We start from the raw sequence: 20453 nt of genomic DNA, 5'->3' as shown, positions 1-20453 counted from the left end.
AACGCGTTTTGCTGAGGCTGGGAACGGGTCAAACAATTGTACAGGTATTATAGAGAATCCTCGAGGCGGATGTTGCACTTTAATCAGTTCGACTCAAAGGATGTTGCTCGCGTTTCAATTAACGAAATTTCAGTCAATATGGTCCACGGGTCAGTCGAACACATGTGTACGGGAATGAAAATTACACCCAGAACCCCTTTCGCCATCTGGGAATTTACCCCGGCTTTTGCGCATCCACCTTCCGCAAATTTTGACTGTTTGTCAGAGTTCCATTCGCGAAAGTGAATTTTTTTCACATCCATGCGCAACGCGAATATATTTATTCGATACATATTTAATTAGATGATATATAAGGTGTAAGACGAGTACTAGCTGTTCGTCAAGTTTGTATTATCGCTAAACTCGTTAAGAAAATAATTTGCCGTCGGGGGCTGTTCTCATACTTATACCCAACCACGCCCAGGTGAAATGTGACCTTAATAAATTATAACCATGCACACTGAGACGTTAAGACACGCCGCAACGAACCGCGGAATAATAATCCTTTCGCAGATAAATTATCGCGTACACGGAGCAGACGCCGCATCCTTCATTATTATTGTTGTTATTACTATTATTTACCACGACCATCCGCGATGGGCATCCTTGCTTAGAATATATTACAACATTCTTCGAATCTCCTTCTCCACGTTTCTTTTCATTTTTTTTTTTCTTAACATTTTTGTTCCCTCACCACGAGACTGGAATATGCGTCGAAGTCTCGTCGGGACGAAGTATAGAAACCTAAATGCTATTTCACATTGTTACAGCTTCTACTCGGGAACAAAGAGTAAAGTTTAGTTACAGTCTGCAGTCTGCGGGGGGCTAGACGCTGAAACAAGTTTCAAAAGTTTTCTCACGTCAGATGCGTTGGCCGTTGCTGGCGTGAGAGATGAAGAAGCACGAGAAGAAAGTAAGAAAGAATGGATACAAGAAAATGTTAAAAAAAAGAAACTCTTTGCCTTCTTGTCGTATTTTTTTTTTTTTTTTCTTCTTCTCATCCCGATAAAATGATGGAACATTATACGGAGCATCGAGGGAATAAGCGAACACGCTGTGTAATATCAAATTTGAATTCTATTCACGGCCCGTTAGAAGAACCGCGGATACAATTATACGCAATTCTATAAGCTTCTAAAATCAGAATTCTATAATCTGTAAATTTGGATACCGATAAGTGGAAATATCCCCCGAATTGATATCGAAGCAGTCGATCGTGGTTCGGTTTAAGAAACGAGTGCCGAGTACTCACCTGAGTGAAAAAGTAGTAGTAGACCTTCATTCCACGTTCGGCGAAAAGTTGGGCGAAATGCGTACTGGGACATATGAAAAAGTAATCGCCAACGACGTCGCCGATCATTTTCTGGTTCAGGTATCCATCGCTGATATGCTCCCAGTCGGTATACTGAAATAAAAAACACGGTACGTTAAATATTTTGGAAATAAAAATGAGGACAGCACTGCAGCAGGCAGGCTTTCAGTCTGCATCAACGGAATATCCGGTTACGATAAGCTGGACGAAACGTTTCGACGGATCTCGTGACGTGAATTCTACAAAACCCAGTTCCCAATTCTGTAGTTTCTCTTTTTAACCTGGAAAATTCTCTACGATGGACCGTAAAAGTATTAGCTAACGCATTTTTTGCAAATATTCGCATCCCACCCCTAGTGATAACGATTGGTAACGTTTACTTGTTTTGCCCACTACTGTTTTTTAACGTTAGTTAAAGTTTTTAAAAAATTTTATTTGCAAATCGATTCACTACCCGAGAATGGAAGAAATACCATTTACAGTCACATCCCGATCAATTTATCCCTACTTTATTGTGTGAATTATTACTAATTATTAACACACGTTAACATGTTCAGTAAAACGTGAATTCGTTATCCATCTAGTATTAAATACATCGTATATTGTCTTTCTTCTTGAATGCATGCAATAAACATAATATTTGCGACGATATTATTACCGAGCAATTCATGCGTTATTGCCGCACCCTTTTAAAGAGAATTTTTTATTATTCCGAGGCAGGCGGCGTGTTGTTTTTGAGCACGTACTTCGAATTTCCTATGTTGGCTAAGGCTTGCCTGGAATGCCTATTACCATAGAATAACACTAGATAACGTTTCTCTGAATGGCATACCCCTGTCTTAGCGTTAGCTAATAATTGAATGGCCCCTGAGACTGGCAATTTTTCTGGCTAGCATGATGCTTTCGAGTAGTTAAAAAAGTTCACGAAAGTCTCGATTATTAAACGGGAAGTGCTTCGTTGATGCAGAAAAGTTTTCTGTAAAATAACTTTCAGCTTCTCGAGATTTGATACACTTGTTGCTTGAACTAAAAGCCGTGTGAAATGGTTCGATTAAAACTTTATAAAACAGATTTAGTCCGTCTTGTGCGCCACGACGCGGCTGTGTTATGGGGAATGCAGAATATAGAAAACCTGAGCCACTCGTGTACACGTAACGCGACTAATGCGTGTAAAATCTCAAGTTTGTTTGTATGTGTGGAAAAAGACAACCAGTTTCATAAAAGTTATCACACTGTGTGTTAAAGCGAGTAGCGAGAATGCTTCAGCCTTTTATTATCCGAACTATAAAAGTTTGCGATAAAGTTGCAAATGAAATTATTATTGTCAGTATTCTTTTTGACGGGGCTGTACAGGGGTGAGGGGTGAAAAACTAGATTGGTCGATCGATAAAAGAACCGAAATATCGATATTTTCAATGACACAAAAACCTAATCTTTCGAATTATCAAACTGTATAAAGTCCGGGTACGGAAAATTCCAAATATAGAAAGTCAAAATACAGAAAGGTCAAAACATAAAACGAAAAAATTTTAAATCTGTATTCAATTCTATATTATCGAGACGAATTTTTACGATTTCACCTTACAGCACTCTGCATTCTGACCTTTATATTCATTTACTCCTCCATACTTCGACTTTCTACATTTTTAAATTCTACAAATGAAATTTTCCCTTGTGTAAAAATTTCATATTACGGAGCTTCCATTTTTTGTTCTTTCTACATTTTTACCCCGCACCGTTTTATTTATTTATTTATTTGCTCTAGAGCAATTGCAGGCATCACCGATTGCGAAATAAATAAAACACACGATGTAAAATACATGCAGGACGATTATGTCAGGAGAGATGAAGATACCTATTTCGGTTAAATAGAATCGAAGGATGACGACCCGGTAATTGATTTAACCGGCCCGTGGAACTCTCATCCTGCTAATTTGACACGCTGAAATTAACCGCGGCTTGTGGGTGGAGTAGTCGGGATGAAACTGTGTGCGAGATGCGGTCGAGTAACGCGATCAGGACCGTCTCACCTGGTAGCCACGTCACGAAGGCTCTGAAAACCATGCAGGAGCTGCGATAATCCTAATCCAGTTTAGAGAACCGTCGGACATCCGACTCGTGCAACTTTAAATGTGAAAACGCGCATTTGGCTCCAAGTTGACTTTCGTTAACTGGATAGAATTTCTTGTGACGTATCCCGATTTGATTTTAAAAGGAAGGGAGGATGATGAGAAATCGCGCTTCTTGAATTTATCGATCAGTTGTATCGTTCGTCGGAGTTATGAGTATGAAAATTGAAAAGAATTGAACAGATTTCGATGTAATTCGTTATGAGGAGGGTCCTCGCTTCGGGCCGAAACGTTAACAAGACTGTTTGCGCAATTTGACCTCCATTTCCAAGAACCTACCACATCTTTCGGAGTGATAGGCAGTTTTACGTACGATAAACCGCTGTATAATTTAAAAACTCGTAAAGGTGGAGGATTGACGGGACAGAATCGAATGGCGAGAAGTAATAACGAATTGGATTTGGTGAATTTAGTCGGCGAAAAGTTTTCAACTTCATCAATAAATTCAACATGATCGACGCGATTTGTTCCTACGGAGGTTTATTCGTAGTTATTATATATTTAGAAGGTGAAGAAATTCCCGTTATGATTATTAATGATTGTCATGTTTCGAGACAGAGATGAATACTGCACGTAGATTTTTACACTCTTGGATAAAAAATAAACAAATAAATAATACAGCGTCTGTAAAATCCTACATAGAAGACACGTTCCTAAGAGTCTCGAGAAATTTTTCATTCACGCAATAAAGTGTATCAAAGAGCGAGAAAAAAAAAGAAGAGGAAAATATCGTCCAGTGGCGCATATATCCATTATAGTTTTATTTAACACCATAAGCCCGTGTAGAACATACTGGACCAGTTACAAATCTTTGTTAAGATTATATTATTATGGCCACGATATTTTATATATTGAGTTGGGATTTTTAGTAGACAGATTAACATAATTTTCTACAAAAAGTATTTACATGAGAAAAAAAAAATACAGTTTTTATCAACCTTCGCAATTTGACAACGATGTCAATAACAATAGGTAGAGATAATTCTCCCCAAATTTCACTTGCAAAATTTTGTCGGGAATAGGAGAGCGGCACAATTAATTAATTCATGAAATCTGACGAGCCGCTCGCGCCGTGGAAAGATAATGAAAACAACAACTTAAATATCACCTAGAAACGGCCTTGTATAAAATGAGACGAAATGAGAAATAATTCAGAGTGTGTGTAACAATCGTTCAATTTTCAGAGGCATTTTTTAGTAGCGTGTGAGTATATTTTGATTTTCGGAATTGGGTGCTTTCGGAACTTTTCAAATTCGGAACTTCAACCTGGCTCCGATTTCTATACTGCTTTGTCGAACAAGCGCGTTGTTAAGAAAATAATAAGAACGAGAAATTGTTGAATCGGAAACGTATAAATGCCTAAACAATGCTCGACTTTTAACGATCAACAAACCTTTTCCTCCTACATTGGTACGTATTGTAGTTGAAACATCCGATCGGCGTCGACGGTGGAGCTAGAGGGCCGTGAATGATCAAAGAAAGGCTCCGTCAAAGGATGAGGCAGTGGGCACAGGTGCCCCGTGGCATAATTTTGCCAAGTTTAATTTTCTCGAGGATCCAGCTGTCGCCGTGCCGCGAGGGAGTTTGAGGGAAGAAAAAAACAAGGTTAATTCTCCCGTTAATTTCCAAAGTTTCAAAACTTCCGGGACGTCGGCGCCGCTCGGGGGTGAAACCTGAATCACGTCCCTTCCGGTACGACTGAGTCACTCTTGGGTTTTCCACGGTCGCATTCAGGGAGTAAGTAACACACTTCGGGAAAATTTACACCAAGGAGTGAAGATTGGTCAGTTGAACGTCACGGGGGGAATGAAAGAGCAGATTTTACTCAAACTTGCAGGAAAAGAAGGGCGCATCAGGTTTTTTTTTGTTTCTTCGATCGAATGTACTTTGGAAAATATAGAATTTACTCTGGAAACAGTGAAAAACCACTGTATGAAAAGTAAAATCTGTTACATTTATAGTAAAAAATATAGTTGACTTGGGGATTTTTTACCGATAACTTTGATGCGTCCCTTTTTTCTTGCAGTTTTCAGTGAAATCTGCTCTTCATCTTCGCTCCGTGAATTATTCGTTAGTTTTATTGCGAGATAGTCATTAATTTAATGTATAATAATAAGTTAACAATGATTTTTCTAAAATCGAAAGAAAAGATGTATCGAGTTTGTATAAAAGCGATCATCTCTCTATAAAATGGTGAAAACATCGGTTTATTTCCTTTATTTCATCGAATGCGATGAGTCATTTGATTCAGAATGCTATTTTTCACAAATTTACCGAAACACATTTGTCTCTCAGAAATTTCATTACATATTTTCTATTTCGCTTAGGCTTTGAAGAGAACATCGCAGCTTTCGAGCGTAATAATTAACACCAAATATTCAATGTACTTCCTACGAATATTAATAAAAAGTAAATATTTTTGGTCGACCAACCTATTATTTTTCCTATCACTGATATCCGAAACAGGCTCATCGTTGATCGACCACCCTGCCTATTGCCTTCTCCCTGTGTAGTTTCGCAATTTTGATTGTATTCGTTGAAAGAAGTTGGGAAAACCTCTGACAGGTGATCCAGATTCCTCGGTGCATGTACCCAGGGATCGAAGTCGAGAGCCAAAGTGTGAAAAGGGAAGCAAGCAGTCGATGGGAAAGACGTTCGAGAAGAGTAGGATCAGGCGCAGGGGACTTTGTGTATTCAATCTCGATCGGAGATTGGTTTATGCTGATGACTTGGCTCCATTCCCCGCCCTCCCCTCCATTCCCTGCAAAATACCCCGTCCTTTTCCCCATTTTTCCTCTCAACAATATTATTCCTCATTCCAGTATTCCGCGAGCATGATCCAAAGCGGGAAAGAAGAAATTTGTTTCACCGTCGCGTGGGGGGGAAAAAAAATGGAAACAAACTAAACGGGGAACAGAAAAAAAAAAAAAAAAATAAAAAAGGACAAGGAAAAGAAAAGCAGAAAAACCGTAATGTTCGGTTCTGCAGGCGGGGTTTTGCACCGAGCGAGGAAAGAAAATTGCACGAGTGCATATACGTTCGCTTTCTTTCGAGATAAGAACACCGGCAATCTGTGTCACGCGAAAGGCGTGCATGACACGCGTGTGTATTTCCGTATATATCGAGCAGAAACGAGAACCAAATGATTTGGTATTCGGAGTTGGGTATACGTTGAGAACAGTAAGCCGTCACCGCAGACGATCATTGACGGGATTAAACGAGACGGTGAGACGACGTTGATAACGGTTCGCGGTGAATTTCGGAAGCCTCGAAGCTCCGGAATGCGTAATTCTGAAATTTAAATTCGAGGAAAGACGAGCGGGGCGGTTTCTTGACACCTTATACCTTATACCTTATACCTTCGAGAAAACACGCGGAGAATGAACGGCAGGTAAATTAGGGGGGAAAGTTCGTAACCTCTAACGAGTAGAGCTCGGCTTTCTGCACCTTTTCGCAACGCGTTTAATTAAACACGTGCCAATCGTCCCGCAATATATTCTCTTCCTCTACTCCCCTGATTCTTAACGGATCCTGATAATTGACTGCGGCACGACCCGGCGGAGCTTTCGAGACGATAAAGCACCGTCGTCTCTGGCGGCTATAGCGTGAAAAACGCGGCTTCGTTCTCGGAGAGAAGGATGTTCGGTGATGCATGCAAAACGCGACATTTTACAAACTGGAGTAAAAAATGATGGGCTGTTAGACGTATATTCAGCGTGTTTTCTCTTTTTTATCGGTGGAAAATAAAAAAGTGACAAAATTCTCGTGGTAAAAAATGATTCGAGCGATAAGTATACATCCGGGTGGCAGTTACATCGGAAGAGCACTTAAATTCGCATGCATTATTCAGTCGGGAGAAGACACAACGCGTACCTAAGTCGATCTACATCCTTAGAAATTTTTAGGGATGTAGACGAAATAGGTACGGAGAACCCTGTTTCAGGGGAGAAAAAAAATTGACGAACCCCATTCGCATTTCAAATCTCCGCTCAGTCTTTAAAACCAGTCGAATAATCTCTTCTTCGCTTTTTTCCTTTGGGAGGAAAACCCGCTTTCGCAATCAATCAATCAATCCGGCTCAGGACTAATACCGTTTCGTTGAGTTTAGTCTCGTTTCGTTTCGTTTCGTTTCGTTCTTCGTCGACTTTCCCGGCTCGGAATTGCAGATCTAGTTTCAGACTCGTTGTAGCGATAATTTTCACCAATTTTACTCTAAATCCCGTGGCAATGAACGTACAAGTGGAACTGAAAATAGACCGGAATTTGCTGCAGGCTGTAACCGATGTAGGCAGAACGGCTGGCCGGTAAAGTTTATCCCGGAAGTAGAATTTAAGGGCGGCTCCATTCATCACTCCGGTCTTAGCAGAACCGGGTATCCAACACAATAAAGCCGAGTTAGTTCTACAGCCCTATATTTTCGCCCCCAATCTGTATACCTGCGGGTAGATTAGACCGGCATTCTTCGTCGAGTTACCCTGCCGTCGTCCCTTCTGTTTCCCATAATGCCGGATGGACTCGTGTGAACGGGGCGTAAGACATTCGATACGCACGATAAATCTTTTTCATGTAATCGTCGAAACGACAATTTCATTTTCCAAACTCATTTACGTTCAGCAGTTTCTCGCGACGAAAGAATGACGAAGTATAGAAATAACAATCAAATTATCTCGCGTTTCGTGATTGATTTTTGCAAATGGCAAAATTCGGGGATCAAAATACCGATGACCTTATGCTGAGCCCTCGTAGTTTATTCAAGGGGTAAAATCGAGGTGTTGGTATACACGGTGTAAAATACAACGCGATAGCTTCGAGGGTGAAACATTTATGCGTATCACCGTGTATTATCGAGAGAGATAGAGAGAAACGCAGCAATAAAAAAAGCGGGCATTCAACCTTTCTAACCCGTTAGTTGTTACGCATAATCACCGCCGATCTTAATGCGAAGGAATTACACTTACTCGTGTTGAACGATTAAATGGCACACAACGTTTTTGTTCGAATGATGGATCGGGCTGGTTCTAAATCTTGACAAATCGCGCAGGCGTTACACACAACGTTTCACATTTATCGCATTATGCTTGCACTACACTTGTTTTTAGATACGCGAGCGACTCGTTGGTGTTTTTTAATTTTTGCCAATCACGTTGTAACCTTGTGGATAACCGAAACGATTTTTACCGAGTTAAACAGCCGAGGTGAGAGATGATTTAACATAAAAGCTTGCAAATTCCCTCTCTCGCCGCATAATTTTCAATTGAAAAGTTAACGAAAAGATAATATTGAACGAGCAAATATATATCTTCCGGGGCGCGAACGCTGAGTAATCGAAAATGATAAGAAAATACTTGGATAGATTCGAAATATACGACATTTCATACAATTTCTCGCCATATATATTTTCTAAATTCTCCGATCAACGTAACCGATTTGAAAAAAAAAAATGTACGGACGTCTGTGACACAAAATAAAACCTATCCTAATCCTTCATCCTGTTATTTTGTTTTTTAATGAATAAAAAATTTATTTAGGCGACGGTCAGCTATAAATTAATTACATTCTGCTCTTACGATTAGCGGAACCTCTGCTTGCGGATGAAACGTTACTTTTGTCTCTCATGCAATATAAATATCGGCAAACATACTCTGAATAATGTCGCGTCTCCATTTGCTAAAAACGGTATTCCAAGGACAGGTTGAAAAAATGATATTTTATTATTGCACCAAGGAACTTGAATGACATTTTTTTTTCTCGAAAATCTCGAAAAATTCTCACGCGGTAGAATAATTCGCTGTAAATTTGCGTTAACACACTGAATACAGAAGTTAGTTTATTCATTTAAAAATCGTAATTTTGCAGATATCACAGTTTTTTCATTTCAATTTCTCAATAGAACGATGGAAAAAACGGAGTCACGCTCTAGGCTAAGCTAAGCTTCGATTATTTTCTATTTTCGGTTTTCATCCGGGTAATATGATCGCAAAATTCGTAACCGAATGTACGTATAACGTACCTTACACGTGTATAATAAATTTCGCAGAAGCTGTATCGCACCGATCGATACATTCCGGAATTATTTTTCCTACGTGTGACATTTATCGAATATTAAAATCCACCGATTGACATTTGCGCTTTCGCGACCCGAATCCCAGCCTTCCCGGGAATACTTTATTCCAATATTAAAACTGCAATGATTTGTTATCAAACCCCGTGCCTGGTATCTTTAATAAAAATCCCAAATCTATCATAGATCCTTTGATTCTATTCTTGATATCGTATGCGAAGAAGCTTCATCGGGCTTTCCAGGATTGAATATACTATAGCGTTCCAGATTCTTGTCCCTCGTGTGTGTGTACGAGTATATGGGTACGTCCAATACTTTTCGACCGCAGCCTGCGGGCTTGGGTCAGCGATTCGGCTGCTGATTTTTTCAAGAAAGTAGGTTATAAAAAAAGACGATTCTCCAAATTTGAGCTTAATATAAGAAAATCTGGTAGCTATAGAAATTTTTGAAGTTTTTAATAATTCAATTTTTTAGTTATTTTCACGATTTTTTCATGGGAGCTCTATGGGACTTAAAGACTCGAATCAAACGGCATTTCCCTTCTCTGACCTTGTGTTTTGCGGAAAAATATAGTCTTTTACTCCAAAGCAAAATCCAGTTCAATTGGGACCCTTTTCATGGACTACTATTTTAGCAAAATTTCGCATAACTTTGAAACGCTGCCAAGTCAAGAATTTTCCAAGTAGACGGCCAATCGACGGCTCAAATTTTTCGTCTGGGTATACTTTATCACTACCTACACGAATTATTATTAATCACAACGTTCCTTTCTATATACGGCCTCGCAAAACCAACTGATTTCTGAAAAATCGCTGTTTTCAGATAGCTGTAAATTTTTTCTGTCAACTCGAAATCGCTTGAAATTTTCAGGGAAAATACTTCATTCTATCCCCAAACAACGCTGAAAATTTCCAGCCAGGAGTCGAAGTTGTTAACGAGCTGTAAATTTTCAAAATGTTCGAGTTTTCCCACATAATATTTCATATTTCATGGCATTATTACTCCAATTTCTGTGTTCAGCAAGTATAATCCGCGGAATGGAAATCGGAGGTAAAACTTGAAGCTAGGATGGTATTTCCTAGCGGTTTTGTTGTCTCAAGTAAAAATACACACATTGTACGTACGTATACCCATACAATACTCATAGCTAGAAGGAAGAGCCGGAAAGCTCCGCTTTTGTGTTTTCCTGAACGAGTTCGCCGGCTGGAAGGCATCCATGCGAATGTGGGCCACCTTTCCGTAAAATCACTTTTAACGGTTCCTTTGTTGCGGTTCTTCCCCCCCCCTTCCCTTAGCTGCAGTCATCTCGTCGTTGTTTACAAAAATATGTCAAACTTTGGCTCGGAAAGATGTTGTTTTTTTTTTCTTTTTTTTTAAATTTTTTCTCATGCATAAATAATTTTTCTTTTTTATTTTTCATCCTCCAGTCCCATTTTCCACTGTCTTCTTTCAGCCGAAGGCGACTCGTTTGCAGCGGAGAAGAGTTAGGGGAAAAAAAATAATTGAAGAATAAAACCAATGCGAGCCGCGCGAGAAGCAAAAAAATGGTGGCTGGGGAATTCGAATTAATTGGCAACGAATACGCTCAACTGGGTCCGGAGCTTCGTTATTTTTCAAAATTAAAATAAACAGACTACAAAAGGGAAGGAGAAAAAAGAAAAACCGTGTACCGCTAGCTGCACAGTTTCGAAGCACGAAAATAATTCCGATTGCGAATACTGAGAGAGTCGAGGCGAGCTTATTGAAAAAGAGAGAAGGAAAGATATTTTTCAAGACTCTCTTGCGGAACTGATTGTGAGCTTTTATTCACTGGTCCGAAATACGGTGGAAGGCTGTGCCTTTTCTATATCTGGTTTAATTTATGCATAAATTTATGTATAACAATAACGATATGAAAGTAGCAGAAATTCATGCTGAAAGATTGACGGATTACGAATTATTCGCGTAGTAAATTATTCCTCGACTTTCGCGACTCTGCCGATGTTTCGTGTACAATCTTAAGACACTGGCGCATGGCGTACGAATCCGGTCTAACAAGCACTTCGATTTTCGACATTTTTTTTACCGTGAGTATTATGGGGATTAGAAGGACAAGGTCGGATTTTTGCACACGGTTAGTAAAAGGTTTTATGAAGTTTCATTGTTTTTTTTTTTCTATCGAATAATATCAATTGACAAAATAAGCTATTGTTCGTACACGAACCTGTTTTCCAAAACAGTGTGGATCAAATTTCAAAGTTTATTCGTCCGATTAACTTGAGATTTGTACAGAATCTAGATTATAACATTTTATGTAGAATAACCGGATACTTTTGAAAAAAATTTCAAAGCGTAAAAATGGTGAGCCGGTTAATAAAAGATACGATTTTTGACGAAAGAAAACGACTTTAATCGTTTCTCATTAACAAACGAATAAAAATTTTTCAAAATCATCCGGTCATTCTACAGAAACTGTTGGAATCAAAGATCTGTCCAAATTTCAACTTAATCGGAAGAGTAGATTAATTTTTTTTTTTCTGTTTTATTGTAATAACAGTAGGTTCGTTTTCATTTGATATTTTTCAATAAAAAACAAAACGAAACTTCGTACAATCTTGCACTAACCGTGTGTAAAAATCCGACAGTGCCCTTCTAACGTCCGCGTATTGAAGATAAAGAAAAAAAAATAAAAAATTTGAAAACGCTCGTACTTTTTGAACTAAATTCTTACGAAAGTGCCTTATAAGCGGTGTATAAAATGCACAACAGCGCACGATTCAGAAAGACAAAAGTCAGACACGAGACAGTGTTCAGCCTGACGTATAAAATCCACGGACCGAAGGTCGAGCAGCTGTAACATTTACCGGGACAACTTTATTGAAAGCTCGCGTTTTATCCAGTAGCTACATATTTCATAGAAAAAAGTTGAACGAAGTTCAGTAGACCAACGAATGAGCAGCGCTCGCTTTGCCACGTCACGTAATTCAAGCCCCGGGTAGATTCTCGGTTGGATAAGATTTAACGTCGGCACACAAGGTATTGTTTTGTTTGTACAGGACCACGGTCTGTTGGGAATTCATCCCCTGATGAAGCCCTCAGCCTCTCGCTCCGACATCGAAAGCGCGAAACGCGCTCGGTTTTAAGAATTAAACCGAGGTTCGCCACCTCCGAGGAGTCGAGGAGTTGGGGTGCATAATTTTTGTCTCAATCAGTTATTAGATTGAGATCGGCTGACGGTTTGTTAGCGAGACTCCGTGGCGCTGCTTCGAAAGCTCCCTATCGCTTTAATAGCCATCGCAGCTGAAATAGAACGAGCTTTCTCGTCATTTTTTTAACATTTTCACACTCGGCAGCGGTGAATCCACTTCGACTCGATGATAATCGATTCGATATTTATAAGGTGTGAAATTCACACGTCTCTCGCATCTCGAATCTTAGTGCAAATATTGCTTTGAACTTTGAAAATACTAGAAATAATTTTCGTAATACTTACTTGAAAGGTGATCGCGTCTCGTTCGAGAGTCGACATATTTTTAAAGATGGTATTGATGATGTCGAGAAATTTGTCACGCTGCAGAAAACTCGGTCCGTCCTTTTCGAAGTAATCGATAAAGTCGTACAGTATGAAATAGGTTCCTGAAACCGAAAAAAACTTTCGCTAAAATAATCAATCGAGGTTTTGACAAAGTTCGAAAGCACATCAACAAGAGTAATAATTATACATAATGTAGAAGAGATACACGGCCAAAGATTCGAGAGAACGAACGAAAGAATTGTAGAATAATTAAGTCATTTTTTGTCAGGTTTTTGTTGAAACATACTTTGACGCGTTGGGTTATCAGATTTCAAACGGCGTAAAATTACCCACGTAGCTCGGGAAGGTTGAAGAAATTTTTCCCAGGGATAACAATCTGGTTCAAAGATCTCGATTTTCGGCTTTAAGGTCTCGAGACGCAACGCAAGAGTCTAACCGGCATACGTGACGAACTTTGGATAGAAAACTCGACGTTGTTTTTTTTTTTTTTTTTCTTTCTTTCTCTCCGAGACATACGTGCTCGTCGGTGTTTTTATCGCTCGATTACCGTTCCTCGGTAATTTAGGTACGTCTGAATCCCGAGAGCGCGGCACGATGTTCACGATGTTCAACATGGCGTGGTAGACCTCTTAGAAAATATTCATCCTGCCCGGGGAAAACGTCTGGCGGTTGCAGCGAGTAAGAAAAAAAAAACAGAAAAAATTGAAAAAAAAAAGTAAAAGAAAACGGAGAAGAAAAACCACAACAAGAAGCAAGAAGATGGGTAAGAAAATGAAGAAAAGGATGAAGAAGAAGAAGAAGAAGACGTCCAACTTTTCTGCCACATTTCGCAAGCAGAGATAACGAATGCTCGCGCTTAGCCTTATCTTCGCCATTTATACGTAAGCCTCGCAATCACGCTTATGTATGTATTTCTGTTTTTTCCTTCACCTCCCCCTTTTCACCTTGTCATTATTTTACCCACTTTTTCACACCGCGTGACAGACGGCCCTTTAGTCACACGCTACATGAAGAGCCCGAGTTTCCGTTATCAATCCCTATACGCGTCCCGGAGTCCATCGATCAGCGAGATTAGATTACAAGGGGGAGGAAAGAAAAATTTAGCGATTTCGTGCAACACGCTCTTGCGCTTTCACAAGGCGACAATTTTGAAAAGATTTTTCTCTTTTCATTTAATTAAAATTTTGACTCGTAGGCAACGAGGCCAAATTCACTGTCTCACAACCGGAATCGTGCAAGCCCCGAAATTATCTGCCGAGAGAATCGGCGAAACAATATGATTTCAGCTTTCGGGACCCTCGAGCGAATAATTACACCGTAAAACCCAGCGTTGAATATTTCGGCGAAAGGTTACAAACGTTGCCTCGCCGCGTTGTTATCCTCTCTTCGCCTTCTACGTTTCGATTTCCTCTCTCATTTACGGTGTTAATTCGGGCCGTGAATTATTCGGAAAAACACACTTTCGCTGTACTCGGTATTTACGTCAGTATCAAGTTGCTAATGGTAACAGAAGCTTCAATTGCTGCGTCTGCCCGGTACAGTTCTTGTTACTTGCTCTTCGGTGTACAGTACGTAACTCGGAAGACATCGTACACCTAATCAGGAAAAGGATGCCGGACGAAAACACACGGCGAGAAAAGCTTGCGACAATTTCACGTCCGCATCCGCGTGCAGGTTGCAAATAATTCTTGAGCCCCGCGGCGCGAGCAAAACGCCGACAAAGTTCACAAGCCGTGACGATTAATCCACGATCCGTGATCGTTACCTCGAGTAGGTATTAACGCGTCGGTTGGATCGTCGACGCGGGCATAAACCGAAATGCCGACCGAATAGCGAATCGTTATAATCACTGTACGATCAGACGTCGCAGTTCTGATATTGCGTAAATGTAACATGCGCATGATGTTCGGCCGATAATTTAATACGATTGACCGTCATCGGGTATTCCGTATGAAATTCCAACTTGTCTATGTGACGAACGAGCTTTCCGTGCTTACCGAGATACATCGAAACGGGGCGGGGTTCGAGTTCCGAATTTGAAAAGTTCCGAAAGCACCTGATTACGAATTATCTGGTGTCGAAACTTGAAGATGAGAAACCAAACTTTGAAGAAACAACAAAGTTTCGAATGATCCGATACCAGACGGATCAAAGTTCCGAAATGCAAGATTTCGATGATTCAAGTTACGATTGAGCAAAGTTACGAAAAGGATAGTAAAATTCCGAACATTGAAATATACTCACCCAGTATGTAGTTTACTGAACGAGTGGGTGTAAAGTAATCAGAAGAACCGAAAATCTGAACGAACAGGATTCCGAACGTAAAAGTATCGAAAATCCAAAACAAAAATGATCAAAGTGGTGAAACTTTACCAAGCAAGAAATTCACAGAAGTAAAGATCTTCGATCATTCGGAATTTTACACATTTTCGGAAGCTTGAGCGTCGGGTTTCGGACCGTTCGAAACTTTTATTTCATTACTTCAAGTTTCACGACCAAAAAATTCGGAATTTGGCTCGCCCCTTCGAAACTGTAAGCGCAGTTGTGAGAAATTGGAAAAATCACGAATATGCTATGCTAATTGAAAATGTTTCCCTCCAAATTGCCAAGCTCGGGAGCTGCAGCGCAACATTCGGGAAATGTTATTTCGGTAACGCAATCCCCGTGTAACTGTTTCCTCTAGGATTCCATTCCGCAAGGATTATCAATAGTAATTGCCCGAGTAATTAGTGGATTAATCAGGGATATTATTCAAGTATCGGGCTCAGCCGCAGCAACCGCAACCGAAACCTCGGATCTTCCATCTTGCGGAATGAAATTCCACGAGTAAAGCGTTTCTTCTTTCCCGGTTCTTCAAAGTCTCCGACGCGTCGTAACTAATCTGCTCGTCGACTTTCACGTCCGTGTGATATTTTACCGAAGGGTTAAACGACCCCGTGCCGAAATTTATGAGTACGACAAGTTTCGACGCGAGAGATGATAAAGCTCAAAGCGCATGTTTATATGTACAACAAAAGCGTGTACCAGAATTATGTGAACCCGTTTAGAAACCGGGGAAAGTGAGTCCTGCCGCTTTACGTAGCGAATGGTAAAACTTTTTTACGACGAACAATATATTTCACAGTCTCATCCCGCGGCTACTAGCGAGTGGAAAAAGTCATTACGGAGATGAAAGTGCTTGCGCTGCCGAGCTTTTGCGAGATAAACAATAAGCAATAAGTTTTTGCAGCCGCTGCATCGTCCGCAATATTTTTACCCCGACCGTATCCGAACGACATATTTCTTCTTCAAGCCTAGAAAAATAATGCGCTTTGATTCATTGACGCCTGATTGAAACAGTTGTTCCACATTAATGTCACCGACTTTTACCACGTGTCGAGTACGACGAGACTAACTGCTTGCGGTGTATAATCATCTCGAGCGAAAGAAATTTCACCCGTACATTTAGTGTCTCTTAAGTGAATGTTTCTCGCTTCGACATTTCTCTCGAATCGTAACAAGCTCCGACAATTAAGCTCCCCGCGAAGCTATTCAAGATTAAGAAAAATCGCTTCTGCTACCGTGGAAAAGATTTCTCTGTTCTTCTATCCCTTCGTTCTCAACGATAACTGAGATAATCAATCCACTCTATTAGTTTTGGCGCTGCAGAGTCTTCGACGCTTTGATTCCTCGCGCATGAATTGCTTCAAGGAGTTCAGCGACGATTCGATTTTCCCGCGAATAAAGCCATCCGAAACGTTATAGAAATTTACTTCCAACGGGAATTGTTTCGTCCAAGTTTAAACTCACTATAAGGTACGCAACGTACATGCATAAGTAATAAAATGGCCGCATTGCACGGGCGAGCAGTCTAGTTGGGGCTATTATTTAACTATCCAGCAAGTAAACTATTTGCATACGGGGGTCGCGTTGCCTTTCAGGAAAGTTATGGACCGGCTTTATACTTCACCGCATGTCCGTGCTGTGTGCACCGTTGAGTAAGCCGTGCCATCGTAACCGTAGAGTGTGAGCCTCTCTCTTTCACTTCGTTACTTTATTGACGTACAAAAGGTTTCAACTTAAATTGACTTAGCTTTCAGCGATCAACCGAGGCATTTCAATTACCCGACGGCTATTTCAACGCTGCAACTTTTTTCCCCTCCATTATTCTTCTGGTTCTTCCATTTTATTTCATTTTCTCTTTTTTGCATCGTCCCCCTCGTTTTCCGTCAAATCGCGTATACCTTGCCCTCAAGTACATCTCGTCGGATACGTCGTTGGAAATACAATTACACGGTATTCGAATAATAAACGAAATAAACTGAAAATGTACAGAATAAATACAAGACACAGAAATGAGATAAACAAAATTCAACTTTTTCTTCTCTACGTACGACGTGTACTTTTCTCATTTTGTTTACCCAACTTCGTAATACTTTTCCGTGTTTTTTACCCACCTAATAGCCTCTCCCCGTTACACTCGTAACAAATTCCGAATAATGTTATTCCACGGGCGCAACTCGACCTCGGATCGCGTCTTCGGTAACAAACGAACAACCGAAACGTGAACAGTCAAAAAAATGTTTGTACATGGAAACGACCCGTTTCAACTCGATTGAGTCAAATTTCTTAGCCCTCCGGGCTGATTTCTCGAAACTTCACCGCCATATACACGTATAAACATTGAATAATTTCATCGCTTGTTGAAAAAAATAAATTAGTTGAAACAAAGAAGAATCGCATAATATAATATTCAAAGTATCTTTGCATCTTCGGATATGACTTTTTTTAAATCAATTTTCATAAACTGCGAGTGTTCTTAGTTCGTTTTCAGCGGTTTAATTTTTTTCATAAACGTACGTATACAGGGTGGGCAAAACAAAAAAACGGAACGATTTAAAAACGTGAATAAAATCCGAATGCGTTGACCGATTTTCAAAAACTTTTCGTTGCACGAAATTAGAAGAATGACTCTTTCGTTTCACGTTTCAAGATCCGAAAAATCTCTATTTCTTACAGAGATACACGCACTGGAAGAACGGCTTTTGAAAAGGTCACTGAAAGGATGAAAAAAAAATGATCAATAGAGAATGATGAACTTAATATCCACTATAAATTGTGATTTGAAGTTTGATTCTGTCATCTTAGTAGTTCTCATAGATTTTGTCTACACGACACGAAAAGTTTCTCGCCATATTAATGACGAAATGAAACAGCAGGGCAGAAATGCTGCCGTCAACAAAGTTTCACCGAAGAACAAGAGAATAAATAGGCCATGTAAATTCAAGTTTCACAGATCAGTGAATAATTCTCTCCCACGATTGCAAATGTGATGCGTTGGATAATTCGCCAATTAAAAAAAAAAAGACAGCCGTAAGATCGTCTCGGAAACCTCGTAGATGTTCGTTTCATCTGCCTGGTAATTTCTCGTTCCTAATTGAATTCTGATTGAATTCCGATTAACTGTTGGCTGAAATATTGAGATCGTTTACTCGATGCTTATCAATCTTTGCTTGAGTTTTCTACATCGCTTAAAACTGACTTTATCGATACTGGACTTTCTTTATAATGTCCCGGAAACAGAATGTTTACCTCGAACCGCAAGTTTTGTCTCTAATATAACAAGAAACGTTTCGTGTCACGTGAAAAGAATATATTAGAATTTCTAATCGACCAAAATAAAACTTTGAATCTTAATTTACGACTGAAATCAGGTTGAACATTCTTTAACAATAATTTTTCTCAACCTTCCAGGAATTTTTTAAAAACTCGTGTTTCTATAAATCATGTATCTAGGCTAGAAATGGATATTCTTTCGAATTTTCAAAAGCAAAGCCAAAGAGTTTACTCTTCCAGTTCGGTGCGAAAAAAGTTTCCGAAAAATCGGTCGATGCGTTGGGATGGCAAAAAAAAAAAAAGAATAGAACATTTTTCTTTGTTTCAATAACATCGCAAAAAGAAAATCAGACAACTGAAAACTGGAATCGAATGACGAAGAGAAAATCAGAGCACTGAAAACTTTGTTCGACACGTATTTTATTACAGGAGGGAAAAATGCGAAGTCGCGGAGATGGTACGCGGGAAAAAGAACTCAATTACAAAGCTGGTACATCACAATGCCCGGGGCTTGCGGTTGGTTCCCCATTTTTCTCCTACGACGCCCCGGGCTGGATGAAACGCGTTACTCGAGCCCGGGTGCTAATTCTACGGCTACTGCCGCTGGTTCCCGTCGAGTCTATCGATTCAGCACCGGCAACTTGTTGGCTGCCTCGAACCCAGTGAATTTTATTGCAATTGCATCCCGCGCCCTTTGAGTGTGCCGCACTCTCCAAGTTTTATCGAAAACGAACATACCTGCTCCGACATTAATCTCGCATCCCTAAGGCGGAGTGCTGATTCTCTCGCACCTCGGTTTTTTATTCCTTTATTTTTCATTCCGCCTATTCAGCTGCGAAAACTGCGATGTACGAGTTCGCTGCAGGTGTGGAAGAATGAGGGATGACGATTTTTTATTTATTTATTTTTTTCACTCTCTTTATTCTACTCTTTAATACGGTTTTTTTCTTCTTCCTTTTTTCATTTCGCTTGAAATTAGATTATCATTCCCCCAGCTGTCGGCCCCTCCTGCAAGCCGGTTCAATTATATATCCAGCATATTTGCACAGGGCAAACAAACTCGGACGAAAAATTTTACCCCGAGTAATTATCGTGAAAATGTTTCACCGCGGTCCGCACGGGGGGAAATAAATTTTTGAATAAACACACCGATGGCTCCGACAACACGTTTCATTTCTCCGTATAATCCAGTAAAGGCTGAATTACACCGTCGATTCAAGGTCGTTCCGATTAACCTAATTCAAAGTAAATTTAATCGACGATTCTACTGCGTAAATGAGGAGCCTCGAATCAATAATAATAATAACGCGCAGTATTTATCGTAAAAGTATATTATTTTCCCTTCATCGGACTCGCGAAATCCATAAAAATAATTAGGACACGTCGAGAAGGTAATAATTGTGTATTAATTTCCAATTTTGATTGGAAAAAGTATTGATATTGAAATTTCCCAGTTCTCGTACACAAGCGAGAAACGAATTCCTCACGTTCCCTTCTTTGGGCATTGAAACGGGGGTAATGGGGCTGAAATTTGAAAGTTTTGACGTGCCCGCAGATTTCGTTTCAGCGTCATAACCGCGTAGCTAAATCGCAATGATGGATTATTAGAAAGCGAGAGTCAGGTGACGGAAGTGGGTGTAAAAACCGGGGTTGGCCGTATTTGTTTAACTTTTGTTGTTGTCGCTGTTTTTTTTTTTTTTTTGTTTTCTCTTACTCTTGTCGTGAGAAATATTTTATTAAAACATTGAGGGACGAAAGGATTGTTTGCAAGTCGATGTGTTACGAAAGTCGATCGTCGCGCAG

The 20453-nt window shown here is 39.9% G+C and overlaps 1 protein-coding gene across 3 annotated transcripts in view; it reads right to left on the bottom strand.

The window, feature by feature from the left end:
* Positions 1-20453, bottom strand: part of LOC107225972 (acetylcholinesterase) — a 122004-nt gene that overhangs the window by 42521 nt on the left and 59030 nt on the right. For all 3 annotated transcript variants that reach the window (XM_046729998.1, XM_046729999.1, XM_046729997.1), the window contains 2 exons: positions 13014-13156; positions 1292-1444 (listed from right to left, as the gene is read on the bottom strand). In XM_046729998.1, the coding sequence (XP_046585954.1) occupies positions 1292-1444; positions 13014-13156 (296 nt within the window). The remainder of the gene's footprint in view (positions 1-1291; positions 1445-13013; positions 13157-20453) is intronic.

The sequence above is a fragment of the Neodiprion lecontei genome, chromosome 1, assembly GCF_021901455.1.
Source record: "Neodiprion lecontei isolate iyNeoLeco1 chromosome 1, iyNeoLeco1.1, whole genome shotgun sequence".
In the NCBI taxonomy this organism is placed as follows: Eukaryota; Metazoa; Arthropoda; class Insecta; order Hymenoptera; family Diprionidae; genus Neodiprion; species Neodiprion lecontei.
Note: the sequence above shows the minus strand (reverse complement) of the source record. Positions and strands in the feature narration are given on the sequence as shown.